General features: G+C 40.6%; 1 protein-coding gene across 2 annotated transcripts in view; it reads left to right on the top strand.

Annotated features, from left to right (window-relative positions):
- The window catches only part of ago3a (argonaute RISC catalytic component 3a), a 37,741-nt gene that overhangs the window by 11,974 nt on the left and 11,329 nt on the right, over window positions 1-14,438 (top strand). For both annotated transcript variants that reach the window (XM_067600874.1, XM_067600876.1), the window contains exons 2-8: window positions 7,097-7,268; window positions 7,530-7,650; window positions 7,918-8,126; window positions 9,993-10,129; window positions 12,961-13,095; window positions 13,259-13,346; window positions 14,227-14,374. In XM_067600874.1, the coding sequence (XP_067456975.1) occupies window positions 7,097-7,268; window positions 7,530-7,650; window positions 7,918-8,126; window positions 9,993-10,129; window positions 12,961-13,095; window positions 13,259-13,346; window positions 14,227-14,374 (1,010 nt within the window). The remainder of the gene's footprint in view (window positions 1-7,096; window positions 7,269-7,529; window positions 7,651-7,917; window positions 8,127-9,992; window positions 10,130-12,960; window positions 13,096-13,258; window positions 13,347-14,226; window positions 14,375-14,438) is intronic.

The raw sequence follows: 14,438 nt of genomic DNA, 5'->3' as shown, positions 1-14,438 counted from the left end.
AGGGTGTCTGCAAGCGACAAAATAACCCAGAGGTCTGTCATAATCACAGGAAGCCCAAGAATGCAGCGACCAGCTAGCCAGATATCATGGTGATGGGACCAGTATTTTGATTAGACCCACACAATTTGTTTGTTTTGATGCTTGTCTGCATCTTGTCAGATTACCACCAGCCAAACACAAGTCAAGACTGCAGGTGGTAGGGTAGACTGCACTATAGGGTGCCTTTTTTTTTTTTTTTTGGAAGATTGGCCTTGGAAAATCTGCTGTGGGGAATTTGTGTGAAATTTTGTGGCAGTTTGTCACTGCGGACGCATCTGTTTTTAAAAATGTCAGGAAAAGCTCGTGTTTGTGCAAAATGCCAAAAGTAGTAACTGTCTGAGAAATATGAGAAATACAAGCCCGTTCTTTGAGTGTCTGTGCAATACCACAACACAAATTACTGTACGTCTCTGTGTTTAGGTTTCATACTGAAACTACACCAACTGGCTGTGTACTTTTGTGTGCACAAGTGGGTGGAATACCAAAACTTAAACCTCTGTGGTGTGTTTTTTTTTGTTTGCTTCAAATTTTCCTTTTTCTTACTATAAGACCCTGTCATTGCTACTGTATTTCATCTTCTGCTGAGTCCAGGATCAGGATGCTTCACTGTGTGTTTTTCTGCCCGTGGTGGCTCTCTGACTCATGCTGAATGGAGGCCAGTTCAGAGAGGCAGATGATAGCCGGAAAACACCAACCCTGCCCACTCAGTAATCCTGCCACTCCCTGCTATCCTCCTCCTACTGGCCGACTTTACCAGGCCCATCACAGCACAGAAAAAACACTGCTCTCAGTAAAGGAGACACTCTTAAAGTCCTTGACTGTTTGTATCCAGGACTTTTGTAGGAGATCTGAGGGTTCGTATGATCAAGGAAAAATCATTTGAAAACAGCAATTCCCAGGCCTGGAGAAGTTTTGGAAAAGTAAATAAAGTCATGGAAATTTTACTTCACAAATACCTGTATAATAGAGTATATGTGAGAAAAATCTATATTGGTTAAACAATAGGGTTGGGCCAATGTAAAAATTTTCACACAGGTTTGATATTAAGTCAAAGACTGGACTCAGATGTTTACAATTTGAATGTTGGCCCTATGGAACCTAGTCTCCAGGTCATGGAGGTGGTCCAGGAGTGAATTATTCTGTGTCTGCAGTGAATTTATGGTGGCTTCAGCTGCGGTGAGTCTTTCAAAATTTTCCCCAGCCAATGCCTCTGTGTGGTCGAGGCAGCTCGGGAAAGCATTTATTTGTTCGCAAAGTGAGTCTACGGAGGACAGGATGGATTGACGTCTTAATCAGGGTAGACATATCTTCTCTGAGACTGCCTCGCTGTCTATCCAGCTCCGTCATCAGGTGGTCTGAGTACTAACGTTAATGTAATACAAGTTGGATTTAGAGGAATCAGCAGAGGTTGCTGATGTAGGCTGGTTTTTACTTTGCCAGAACATCTCATAATGACAAATGCTGGTTGTGATGACCCCCCGAGACATCTCGTGTTGTTTTGTGGTTCACCTGTCTCTTTGTTCACCCTGCAAGTGGATCATTAGGGTAATCTGGAACACCTGGGGGCCCTGGGCCCAGGTTATTCAAGCCTGGCTGCAGTGCATCTTCCTCCCTGTCTGTCATTCTGCCTCGCGGCTGCTGCAGCTGCAGCTCTCTCTTCCTTTCCCCTTTAGGCAACCATTTGTTTGATTTAGTACGTTGTGCTAATTTATTCTTATGACTTTGTTTTGCACCTTACAACACACACACACATCTCACACTCATGCATGCCATACACTACTGATGCTACTGATATCTACACCCCAAACAAGGGACCATTTCGGGTGCTGTGTATCTATGTACTTTTGGACTGGCTCCTTCTTTTGAGAAACTGACTATGTCCAAAGTACTGAAGCAAAGATTGTATGTCATCTTATGTTATGAAAGCCTGAACCACTTTTTACAGGCTAACCAGTTAGACATGCATGTCAGGCTATGGCACAGGTCCGAGGTGAAGACTAAATACATCAGCTCAAGATATCACTGAGAAAATGAGGAACTGACTTTCAGGGATCAGAATCATGAATCTCATCCATCTCATCTCATCAAATCTCAATGGATGAGCTCATCTTGAATTGGAAAGTGTTTGAAGTACTCCAGAAGCAAATGCAGAACGATGTGAGGAAGTCACTAATCAGCATCGGTTCGTGCGGGTTGCACATACTGCCCAATGTGTTCAGAGATAGATGTAAACCCACCGGATGGGAAGTTGAACACGGACTCTCTATCCTGTACTGGCTGGTCCACGATCGTCCTGCCTGTCACAGGGATTTTATGACAGCAACTGGATGTAACACGCCCATGCTTAAGTTTTGCAAGCACCAGTGGATTGAGAATGTCAACGTGTCACAGAGGATTGCTACTCTGGCCGCGTGTCAAACACTATATCGAGATGGTAGGGAGAGGTGAACTACCCGATCCAAAAGTGAAAGTGGGAATATTGCAATTGCAAGAGAAATCAACCCCTTCCTTACCATGTATCAAGCAGACCTTCCTCTCTGAGGACATGTACAAACTGATTAAAGGTAAGAATAAACATATTGATGTTTTATTTTATACATTGCAGTCTATTAGAAACACACACAAATATATTTTCACTTGTTTTCCATTTTACAACCCCTAATCCAGAGCTAAATGTTGTATAAGTGTAATAGGTTAATAAAACATCATAAAGCTGTCCTAACAGGCTTCATAAACAGTCACAGGCAATTTAACAGCATTGTTGTCCATCACATATTTAGCTTTGGTTTTCATTTGCACATAATTTCTGGAAGAGCAATTGGTAACATTTATTGTTGTCTTAATAGATACAACAACAAAAACTGGGAGAAAATGATTGCACCTTAACAACGTGGAAGTTGCTTAAAGTTTATAATTTTCCCTTCCGCACTCATTATAGCATAGGATAAAGACAACATATGTAGTATCTTACATAAGGAATTATGTATTTATTTTTAAATGACTAAAATGAAATAAATGATTATTTAACGTACGTAATATAATCGGCATACAGCACTGTAGCTATGAATGTGTAATGTTCACTCATTTGGTGTGTTTAACTCTAATAAAAGAGATACACTCACAAATTAAGAGTGATCAAACTGAAACATAAAACCCCTTCGTTTTAATTGTTTGCAGATTCAGATTTCTGAAGGAAAAAGACCCGCAAGAGGCCACATCCACACTGAAGCTCCTCAATGTCCCTTTTCAGGACAACAATCTGCACAAGGACAGTTCTCAGATTGATATTGGATTTGCAGCAGAAGCCACACTGATCCAACTCAGGCCTCCCAAAAACATTTCAGAAGCAGAGACTAGAGATTTAAGATGGACTGCAAGAAACTCTTGACCACACTCCTTGAAAAGTTTCTGAAAAAGGCTCCAGTGTATCACACGTTAGTGAGAAGCATGCAGTGCCTTGACCTGAGATGCATGGCTGAATCTAAGGAGCTGTGCGTAAGTCAAATTAAAAGAATGTCGCACATACTTGTTGAAGCTAAGACCACAGATGAGGAAATGTATGATGATATCCTCAGAGAGTTTTGGGAGTTCTGTTATTCGGCTGCTCTTCGGGCTAAATTCAGGGAATTTGACCCCAAAACAAATCGGACACCCTGCTGTCTGAGACAATGGGGACAAAACCATAATTTTCCAGAGTGTGGGATGTGGTCAAGATTCTACTTGTCTCGTGGACAGACCAGTGTTGAGAGAGGATTTTTCCATTAACAAATAATTGTTTGTGGTGAAACAGAAGAAGTCTCTGTTGGCTCAGAGGCTCATTGTTGACCATGTCAGGTCTTTTGGGGGCAAAACTAAGGTAGAGATCACAGAAGAGCTGCTCCTTTTAGCTGCAGGAACCAGGCAGAAGTACTATGGCTACCAGGGTGAAGAGAAGAGAAAGACTGTTGACCTGAAGCCACAAGCAAACTGACCTTCGTCACCAAATGTAGTTTCTGTCAAACCGCAAAAGAAAAAAAAGCTGCTGAAGATTGAAAAGCATATTGATGAGAAGCTTGCAGAAATGAAAAAATAAACTGTGTGGATTGTTTTGGGGGGGATTCAAACAGGGAAGGTTATCTTCTGTTAATGCTCAATGAGGTTAATGGTAAATTGGAGGCATAGTTGGTTTAAAATGTTATTATGTATTCAAAAACACAATTTCTTTCTGAAACTACGGCACTTTGAAGTTAATGTCAGTGTTAGTGGGCACTTTTATTTCTTTATTTATTTTTCAAGCATTGTTTCCTCCCAGTCATTTATGTTAATTAGGGCTACACAATGGAGTTCTTAGGGTTTGAGGACATTTTATTCTGTAAACCTATTACTGGTGTGTCAGCAGTACTTAAATAAATGTTTATTTTGTATCAAACCACATAGTTTGTCATTCATTTGAGTTAAGATATACAGTGGTACATTTTGACATGGATTTTTATTCTTATTTTTCATGTATACACAGACGTTTCAGAGAATGTATGGTCATGAAAATTAGCCCCAAAGGCATGGAAAAGTCATGGAAATTTATTGGTTAAAATGTGTATGAACACAAATTGAATGAACTGGAGATTGAGACAGATCACAATCTATGGTAGACAAGCTCATTTCTTTAGCCTCAATGAAGACTTAGGAGAATATGCCTTCCTTCCTTTTTGTCACTCTTTGTGTGTGAAATTGGGCTTACCTCACAAATTTCACTCAGGGCCTCAAAGGAATTACCATCACAAAAGTTTGTGTGGACATAGTTTTGTGTGAGAGAGACAACCGTGGCAGGAATTCCAGACTTTCCTCTCTTTTTCATCATTTTATCCCAGCAAGCTTCTTTTTTTTTTTTTTTTTTTCAAACACGAGGCCTTCACCCTCCATCAACCCTGTTAGCTTCAACTCCACAGGGGCAGAAAGCACATACAGTACTTCCAAAGACCCGACTGTAAACAAACATGGTTGCTCATGTTGTCTGCTATTACCTCACAGAAGGTGTCTGTTCTGTTTTGGGGACATTTTTATGAACTTCCCCTCAACCCTAGCATCACCCACACATGAGTCTATATGAGTCAAATCGGTGATGAATCACACTCCGCCCTGACTCTCATTTATCAATGACACATTTTGGGCAGTTTTTTAGTAGAGATTTGAGAGTACAAGAAATACGACTACGGAGACAGATCTACACAGTTGAATAAAAAAGACCAGGAGGTCGGAGGGGGACGTAAACAAAGCAACACTTGCCTGGGAAATGGATGAGTTGTATCAGAGTTTAACAATCGCAAGACTCACAATGATATCATAAGATCAATCCAAACATTGTATTGGTACATCAGCAAAGCTATTCGTTTTTTTTTCATGTGTGATGTGGCAGGCAAGCCTCAGCAGACCCAAAAATAGCACTAACATGAGTGTGGCACATTAAGTTGAACAGAACTCTGTGTTTCAGGATCAAAGTGACTCATGTCTAAGACATCTCATGGCCTTTTTGTGAGTGCGTGTGCGTGCACGGTAATCGTTTTTTTTAGAACAAATGTGGCATTGTGTAACTTTTAAGTAGATTGTCTAACGTGTCGTGAGCAGCACTAAAGAACTAACAGCCAATAATGCTGTCATGTATCGGTCTTATTTCATAACAATTATAGAAATGAGTGGGAATCAGTTTATCAGTTAACTTTATTAATTTAGTCATTTTGCATTGACTTTTTATACTGGTCCTCATGACAAAAGCCTATTATGAGAAGTAACAGAAGTCAATATTAGGAGTTACAGCATCTGAGGTGTGAATATAGTGGCATTTCAACTCCTTCAACTTAGAGAGCTACTTTTATTTCCATCACAGTGAAAATGAACAGTTTTAGTAGAAATCCTTCTGACAAAATCACATTAAGTATGATGTTAAAGGAAGAATCATCGTATCGCCACGTTGCAAGCATTTGTCTTGCATTGTAAATGTATTTAATTGCCATAAGGAGTGCTTCATCTTCAAGTACAGATACCTCCTGATACCAGAAATATAGGCAAAGCCCCTGAAGTGAGCCTTCAGTATACGTGTTGTTCCATCTCAGTACAGCTGTTTGCTTTAGAATCGGTGCACCATAAAACGCTCATGCATGTGTCATAGTGTTTACGCTGTCGAGTTTGTTTTTTCATCATGGGCGTGTGTGTTGTTCATTTTGAAACTGGCTTTATTCCCTGGACACATTCGTTATATCATCTCTGTACTTTTCTCAGATCAAATTTAAAGTGTATGTTACGCAGAGATATGACAGTATCGGTTTATTGAGAATGTAGTGGAGGTGTGTGTTTGTGTTGTATTATTTTTTAAAATGTCAAAGTCGGATGTGTTTGTTGTCGGTGTTTCCCCCCCCCACAGTAGCACTGAAGTTACTATGACTTTTGGAATTTCACTGTCTTTCCACCATCAGGCTCTTGTTATCTTGTTACAGTCTTGTTATTTACTGCATGTGTGTCGGACATGTGCAGCATTGTTCCATTTTATCTTTTGTATAACGTCAGTTTCTTTTTCTTGTTTTTTCAATGCCAATACTGATATTGTAGGGTTAAAAAAAACTGATAATGATAATCAGTTAGTGTTCCCTTTATACATAAACACAAACAAATTGTTTTGGCAGAGGATATCTCAAAATTACGTTTAAAATTTTTGTGACAAAGATCTACTAAGGCAGGATATTATAACTCAACAGTACATTTTGAACAGTAAAAGATCTGAAAATGGAATTATAAAGAACTCTGAATGGACCCCAGACACAATAAAATGTATTTTGAATAAAATTGTGAAAGTTATGAAATGTAATGTTTATCGATTGTTTACATTTTTGCATATCTGCCAATAAATACCATATCTGTGATATGGTAGGATCTGTCAATAATGTCAGCATGTTAATGTGTCAGCTGAGCTATACATATCTGTTTAATATAACATGATCTGTAATATTGTTCAGTGTGTTTTAATGTATGCACTGCACACTTTCTCTGATTCCCCTAACGTATCCTCTATTCATTGTTTTCCTCGTAGGAGCCGTTGGGGCCCAGTCCCTGTTCTCCATGCCTCGGCGGCCTGGCTATGGCACCATGGGGAAGCCCATCAAGCTGTTGGCCAACTGCTTCCAGGTGGACATCCCCAAGATGGATGTCTACCTCTACGAGGTGGACATCAAGCCTGACAAGTGCCCACGGCGAGTCAACAGGTAGGATGGACCCTCTGGCCGCTATTTTTATTTTCAGCTGCATCTTTCTCATACACTTCCTATTATATAATTCCCATTTACAAAACATTTAGCTGTTGTCTAAATGTGCACACACAGTGTTTTGCTAAGGGATGAATATCTGTTGATAGAGACCATACAGCTCACTGATGATGTGATGTTTTAACACGTTGATTTTTTTTTTTTTTTAATTACGTACGGTGTAACTGAACATTACTTTGTGTGTGTGTGTGTGTCGTGCAGGGAGGTGGTGGACTCCATGGTGCAGCACTTTAAGGTGACAATCTTTGGGGATCGCAGGCCAGTCTACGATGGGAAGAGGAGCCTGTACACAGCCAACCCACTGCCTGTGGCACCCACAGGGGTGAGCCGGAAAAAAGACACACACAAATGCATACACACAAAACAAAAAAAAGACTGTTTGTTCTACATACACGCACACATACACACGATCTCAACAGCTCACCATCACATGAACCGAAAAATGCTGTAAAAAAAAAAGAAAAGCGAAACAAACACATACACGCTTCTGTCGCATACACAAATATACAACTAACCACTTGAAACCTACCTCCACTGAATGATTTAACATTCTCTGTGCCGCCTGCCCTCTTCTTGTTGTCTCCCACAGGTGGACCTGGACGTCACTCTACCAGGTGAGGGAGGGAAAGATCGCCCCTTCAAAGTTTCCATCAAGTTCGTGTCTCTGGTCAGCTGGCACATGCTCCACGAGGTGCTGACTGGCCGCAGCATGCCTGAGCCCCTAGAGCTGGACAAACCCATCAGCACCAACCCTGTACATGCAGTGGACGTGGTGCTGCGACACCTGCCATCCATGAAGTGAGTTGCTTGTTGTTGTTTTTTTCCTGCCTTTTTCATAAAGGTTAAGACTTCTGGGTCCACTCTTGTAATTATAGTTGTAGGCTTATGTGTTTTATTGTTATTAATAGATCATTAGTAATTATTTTAGTGTATTCACCATCATCAATATAAAAGGATCATAACACTGACATGTGCCGCTTTCGCACACCCTGCTATTACTGAAATTGTTTAGGGAGATCCCATAACATACTTTTCATATCACACAGACTAAAAAGCAACCAATTTGTGATGCATGTCCCGAACTATTATTCAATTCAATTCAATTTTATTTATATAGCGCCAAATCACAACAAAAGTTATCTCAGGGGACTTTTCACAGGTTTAGACCATACTCTTTAATTTACAGAGACCAAACAATTCCCCTATGAGCAAGCACTTGGCGACAGCGGCAAGGAAAAAACTCCCCTTTTAATGAGAAGAAACCTTAAGTAGCGTCAGCAGTATTATGCTTTAATTTATTTTACTGTTCCTGTTTTCAAGTATTGGTAAGCAGAGTGAACTTTTGTTTCATTCTTTAAAGACGAAATGGTCTTTTAACACGTCTTTAATCCTCTATCAAGCGGGATAGTGTCACAAAGGGACAGCACATTTATCCTCGCCTGCTCCTCCCAGCTCCCATCTTCAGTCACCAAATAAAAAGCCAAAATATAAAAAAAATCAAACACATTGTAAGAAACAATCCCTCTGATACTCGTAGTAAATACCATATATTTGTTTTGGCATACTGGCACTAATATCAGCAACTCTAATCCCAATGGAAATCCAACACAGCTTATATGAGATCACGCACAGTGCCATACTTCACCTCATCCCATCTTCCACTCGATATCACTTTCCTAAGCCCCGGCAAGAGCACAGTCCAACACCAGTTCCTTCAATGAAAATCTTTTTTTCAAAGCATTATTAAAGAGCGGTTGCATCGACACCTTTCATTCGGCTCTGTTCGCAGGGGCCTGCTATTACATTAGCATCATGACACATTGTCATGTCCAGGATTCAGCAAGAAAAATGTACCCTTTGTACAATTATTAATGTGCCTCCCGGGCAACATAAGAAGAGGTCGATAGGTCCGGGCGATGACACCACCACCCCCCACCCCACATTACTGTTGTAGTTTCAGGACATATTGAAGAGCAGCTGAACGTGACACTGTATAAACACATATTGACCTGCATTATCAATTCAGGATGTGTCAACTAATCTTACATTTCCTGTCATCTCCTGCGCCCTTTCATACTTACCCTATGTTCTCATCCTTTTCTCTTTTTTTTTTTTATGCCTCTACACCGGTGACAGCCGTTTGTCCGTCCCATTCTCTTGAACACGATATCAGGAACAGATCTTTGTGGTCAAAAGTCAAGGTCACTGTGACCTCACATCCGTCCCGTCCTCTTGTGACGCAATATCTCAGGAACACCTAGAGGGAGTTTTATTACATCCGGCACGAACGTCCACTTGGACTCAAGGATGAACTGATTAGAATTTGGCGGACTTTATGACCATATTTCACATTTGGTCGGATACTGAATTGGTGACACTAATCTTGGGTGCCCACCTTGAAACTGTGGTGATTGTATAGATCTTCTGTGCTGAGTGGTTGAAGATGTGTGTGAAGCATCCACGTTTTAGTAGTAGTAGTTAATACCTTTGATTAAATTCATTCAAAGTTTTTACTACAAATATTATGAGTCTGAACTGACATAGATGTAAAATGTAACTCGACCGGTTGGCAGAGGCATACGACCACGAGGCGGTATTTCTCTTTCCTTTATTCTCATTGCTCTTTTCTTGTGATCTTTATAATTTATACTTTTCTCCATCTAGGTACACTCCTGTGGGTCGCTCCTTCTTCTCTGCTCCAGAGGGTTATGACCATCCCCTTGGAGGTGGAAGGGAGGTGTGGTTTGGCTTCCACCAATCTGTGCGCCCCGCCATGTGGAAGATGATGCTTAATATTGATGGTAAGAACCGAATTCTTACTTTGATTTTGCTGCAATGGACTATATTATTGCCCCAGAGCTTCAACAATGTAAATACCTGTCTCATACACAGAACAATGTTTGCTAATACAGCCGTCCATATTTTTAAAATATTCATAAAAGCGCAAGATTCACATTGTTTTCTTTGTAGTCAATCTTTGTTTTAAATATAAAAAATTCAACTGTTCTCCTGTACAGTCGCACAGAAATTGTTTTCTCTGTTCCTCTGTCACAGCTGCGGAAATGAGATTTTAATAATTAAACAGATAGATTAGAATGACACGGAACCTCCATGATACAAGTTATTTTTAGAGATTTGTTCGTGATCAATTTGCTTTCAGTGATGTGATGTTTGAGGAAACGTAATAGCTGTAGTTAAAATAAATGTAACCTGGCAATTTCACACTCATGAGAATGTTGTTTCATTGGAATAGCTATTTCATTGAACAAGGTCTACAGAATACTATCAAGGCTTTTTTTTATCATTACTGAGGCTGGAGCTGTAGTACGGGGGCCAGATAGCCAGATATTTTTTTCAATGAAGCAGTGCAGCTTCTGTGTGCTTGAGATTGAATTACCAGAGACCAGACAAAGAAGCTGATTTACTTAATATTTTGGTAATTTTCCTGATATGAAACACGAAACTACTAGCTGCTGTTGCTTATAATTGCGGACGAATGAGTTTAGGTTGACTTGGTGATGGCGTTGATCCTCCTCTGACATTACAGGTTTATTAGTTGTGGAGCAGCAGATTTAATTTAACAGAATAAAGCCAGTTCTGCCGGCTGAGAACCAGTTACTTGGAAAAGCATGGAGCAGCTCAAGATCTAGTTTTGTAATAGGTTCCAGCACTGGCTCCAAAAACTCAGTTTGATGATCTGGAATAGTACAGTACAAAGGCAATCTGATGTTATTTGAGGAAAATATGTGTCAGAAAGGGTGGTGGAGAATGTGTTTTGCCACATGAACACTGCAGGAGGTTGTTGGAGACCACGTCTCTACTCTGGAGAGGAACTTGGATGAAGTTAGGTTCTTGGCTGGTTGGGAACTGAGTAGTCGGTTGCTGTGGAGACAGAGGGAAGCTTGTGTGTGTGTGTGTGTGTGTGTGGTCATGCCTGCATGATTGAGACTGGGATCAGGAGGGTAGCTGTGTGGAGCGTTTCCTTAAGACAGCTTTTGTTTGGCGCTAAGTGCTTGAAGTCTCTGACTCTATTTGAATCTCTCCCTCTCTACGCTTTCAGTCTCTCTTTGTCTCATTTTCCCGCCCTCTCATCCTTGGAAATCAATTGGGCGCTTCAAGTCTCTCTACTCTCCACCGACAAACTAGAACTCCAACTGTGTATCTTTTTTGAGTGCCAAAAAAAAAGATATGCTATCGGATGGCACATTATGTTTTCCTCCCTCATTTATATAGAAGCTCATTTTAAAACACTGGAAAAAACAGAGGCCCCTTCTTTGTAGACATAGGAGGAATTGTTGATATTATTTGACCATAGAAAAGACATTGTCTGAAGATGGCAATAAAGGAAGCAATTCAGTGAGGTATTAAAGTACATTTGCGATGCCCTATAAGATCCAAAAAGAACTTTGGCAGAGCTGGGAAGGGGGGAAAATCAAACTCTTAATTGTAGCAAAACATTTGTTTTCTAACTCTTCTACATGCCGTTGTGCACTAGTATGACATGAAAATGGCTTAAGACAACTGTCAAGCCATATTTAATGACATGTGCATGAAGGCAACAAACACTGCCTCCTGCACTTGGCATCATGGGTGAAGAAAAACACTTCTACCAAATAATTGTAATCACACAGAAATGAGACCTTTTTTCAATTTTACATTTACATGAATGACTCAGACACTTCTAAACAGAGAGAAATCCAAACACAATGCGTGGGGAGGACAGTTACGAGCGATGTCACTTCCTGTGCCGGCGGTGAAAGGCTCTCATGTCTCATGGGGCAAACCAGAGGTGTAAGAGTGTGTGTGCACAATGCAGTTATCTGCCTTCTGGTTATACGTCACTCATGGATGTGCGCTCGCAGAGCTTCCGTCAAACACACCGTCACAGACAGGTTCCTTACATCACAGCAGCTGAGCCACCACACTCTCTCCATCTGTCTGTGTCCATTTTTGGATTTCTTTGGATCTCGCTTTGTTTTTTTTTGTCGTACGTGTTCTTGTTTCTCTCTTATGTCATCTGTCCTGTTCTGCAGTCACACCTATAATATTTAAATGTCTCAGTGCCACGGAGTGTACACAACAGACCAAACTAACAGTAGAGAAATGTCAGTATTGAAAATCAGAATGATATTAGGTAGATATATTGCAAACAGGTTCCGTGTTCCTACTATATTTATTCAAGCACTGCGACCGACTACACAAACATAAGCCTCTAAGAACTTCATAATAATAAGAACACATATTCCAGATATGTTACAGTTAATTTGGTATTCATGCATTAGCTTTGCTTGAAGCTGTGTGTCAGTTGAAATTTCAAAGTAGCCATTCTTAGGTTATGAATGAATTGTAAACTAGTGAAAAGTGTTTTTGTTTGTTTGTTTGTTTGTTTATTTCCCCCTCACAGTCTGGGTCTTGTAAAATGCTAAAGAAAATCTGATATGAAGCCCATTAGTCTATAATACCAGACAGAAATCATAAAACATTTAACATTTCCGTTCAGTTTTTTTTTTTTACCATGCCATTTAAAGGTTTAACTATGATGTATCTGCAACCATTTGTATAACATATAAAACATATCACATGTACATTATTTAGTTTTTTAACTGACTCTTGTTCTTGCTTTATCTTGCAGTATCTGCCACTGCCTTCTACAAGGCCCAACCTGTCATCCAGTTCATGTGTGAAGTGCTGGACATCCACAACATAGATGAGCAGCCTCGCCCCCTCACAGACTCACACCGGGTCAAATTCACCAAAGAAATCAAAGGTAAAGAGTGCGTCAGTGAGAACACGCCGCATGTGAGAAAGAAAGCGTTACGTCGGTTATTATGTAAGAGTTTGAGTGGAAAAGAGGGAGAGCGCGCATGTCGCAACAATTCACACACAGACGCGTTCTTAATGCTACTTTAACATTTGATATTGTTCACCAGGTTTGAAGGTTGAGGTGACGCACTGTGGAACAATGCGGAGGAAGTACCGTGTCTGCAATGTGACCCGTCGGCCTGCCAGCCATCAAACGTGAGTCAGCCTCTGGGCGGGCGAGGGAACAGGAGATTCTGGGCGGAGTGGGAGGGGGGGGATGTGACGGGGGCGGGGTGCACGGACCACTGAGGATGTGATCACCAAATCACTACCAAACAATAATAATGGCTGACTCATCTCTCAGCCATGGCCTCACCATTAGTCATCAATTAGTGAAGTAGCAGTTTTAGTGCAGTGTTTTTATCCTTTTAAATGGCTCCATATGGCCATCAAAAAGAACGGCCCATACCTATGGGAACGTAGCGTTTAGCAGTATGCTATTAGAATACTATATGCTAAACTATATTAAATCATGTAGTGATTGTGAGGTTTGATGGAGGAGATGGCTATTAACTAAGTGTTATTATTGCATGCTCTGGCTATGATTTTATTATATTATATTTAAAAGTCAATCACTATTTGTTTACATTAAGTAATCCAGTAGTCCATCACACATTCCATGTCTTAAAGGGGCTATATGTATACCTTCCCTACCCTGTCATTATTGGTTAGTCTGTTTCTGCTCTGCTGTCACTGACATACATACGGTCACAACATAGTGCTGTGCCACAAGTTAGAAACTGTGATGTATTGTTCCAGTCCATTTACCCCCAGTCTGACCCATTTTACGTTGTGTATGTGCCACACAGTAAACATTTAGTGCTAGACAATTCAATAGCTTTGCGTTAAGAACAAAACAGCCTTGCAGCAAAATATAGATTGGACTGATTTAGCTTGATACTAGCCGATGTCGATCAATTAAAATATGCTTTGATCAGCTATAATACAGTGTTTATAGATTAGCTATGGACATCCTAATAGCGCTAAATGCCCTCGGTGGAATAGGTTTTGACACAAGATGCTCTTTTCTCTGCAGGTTCCCTCTACAGTTGGAGAATGGTCAGACTGTAGAGCGTACTGTAGCCCAGTACTTCAGGGAGAAGTACAACCTGCAGCTTAAGTACCCACATTTGCCCTGTCTACAGGTGGGCCAGGAGCAAAAGCATACCTACTTGCCCCTGGAGGTGAGAGAAAACTAGCTGATATTCTTCTTTTGTTATGGGGTGTCACATCATATTGTGCTACAAG

The sequence above is a fragment of the Thunnus thynnus genome, chromosome 10 (assembly GCF_963924715.1).
Source record: "Thunnus thynnus chromosome 10, fThuThy2.1, whole genome shotgun sequence".
In the NCBI taxonomy this organism is placed as follows: Eukaryota; Metazoa; Chordata; class Actinopteri; order Scombriformes; family Scombridae; genus Thunnus; species Thunnus thynnus.
Note: the sequence above shows the minus strand (reverse complement) of the source record. Positions and strands in the feature narration are given on the sequence as shown.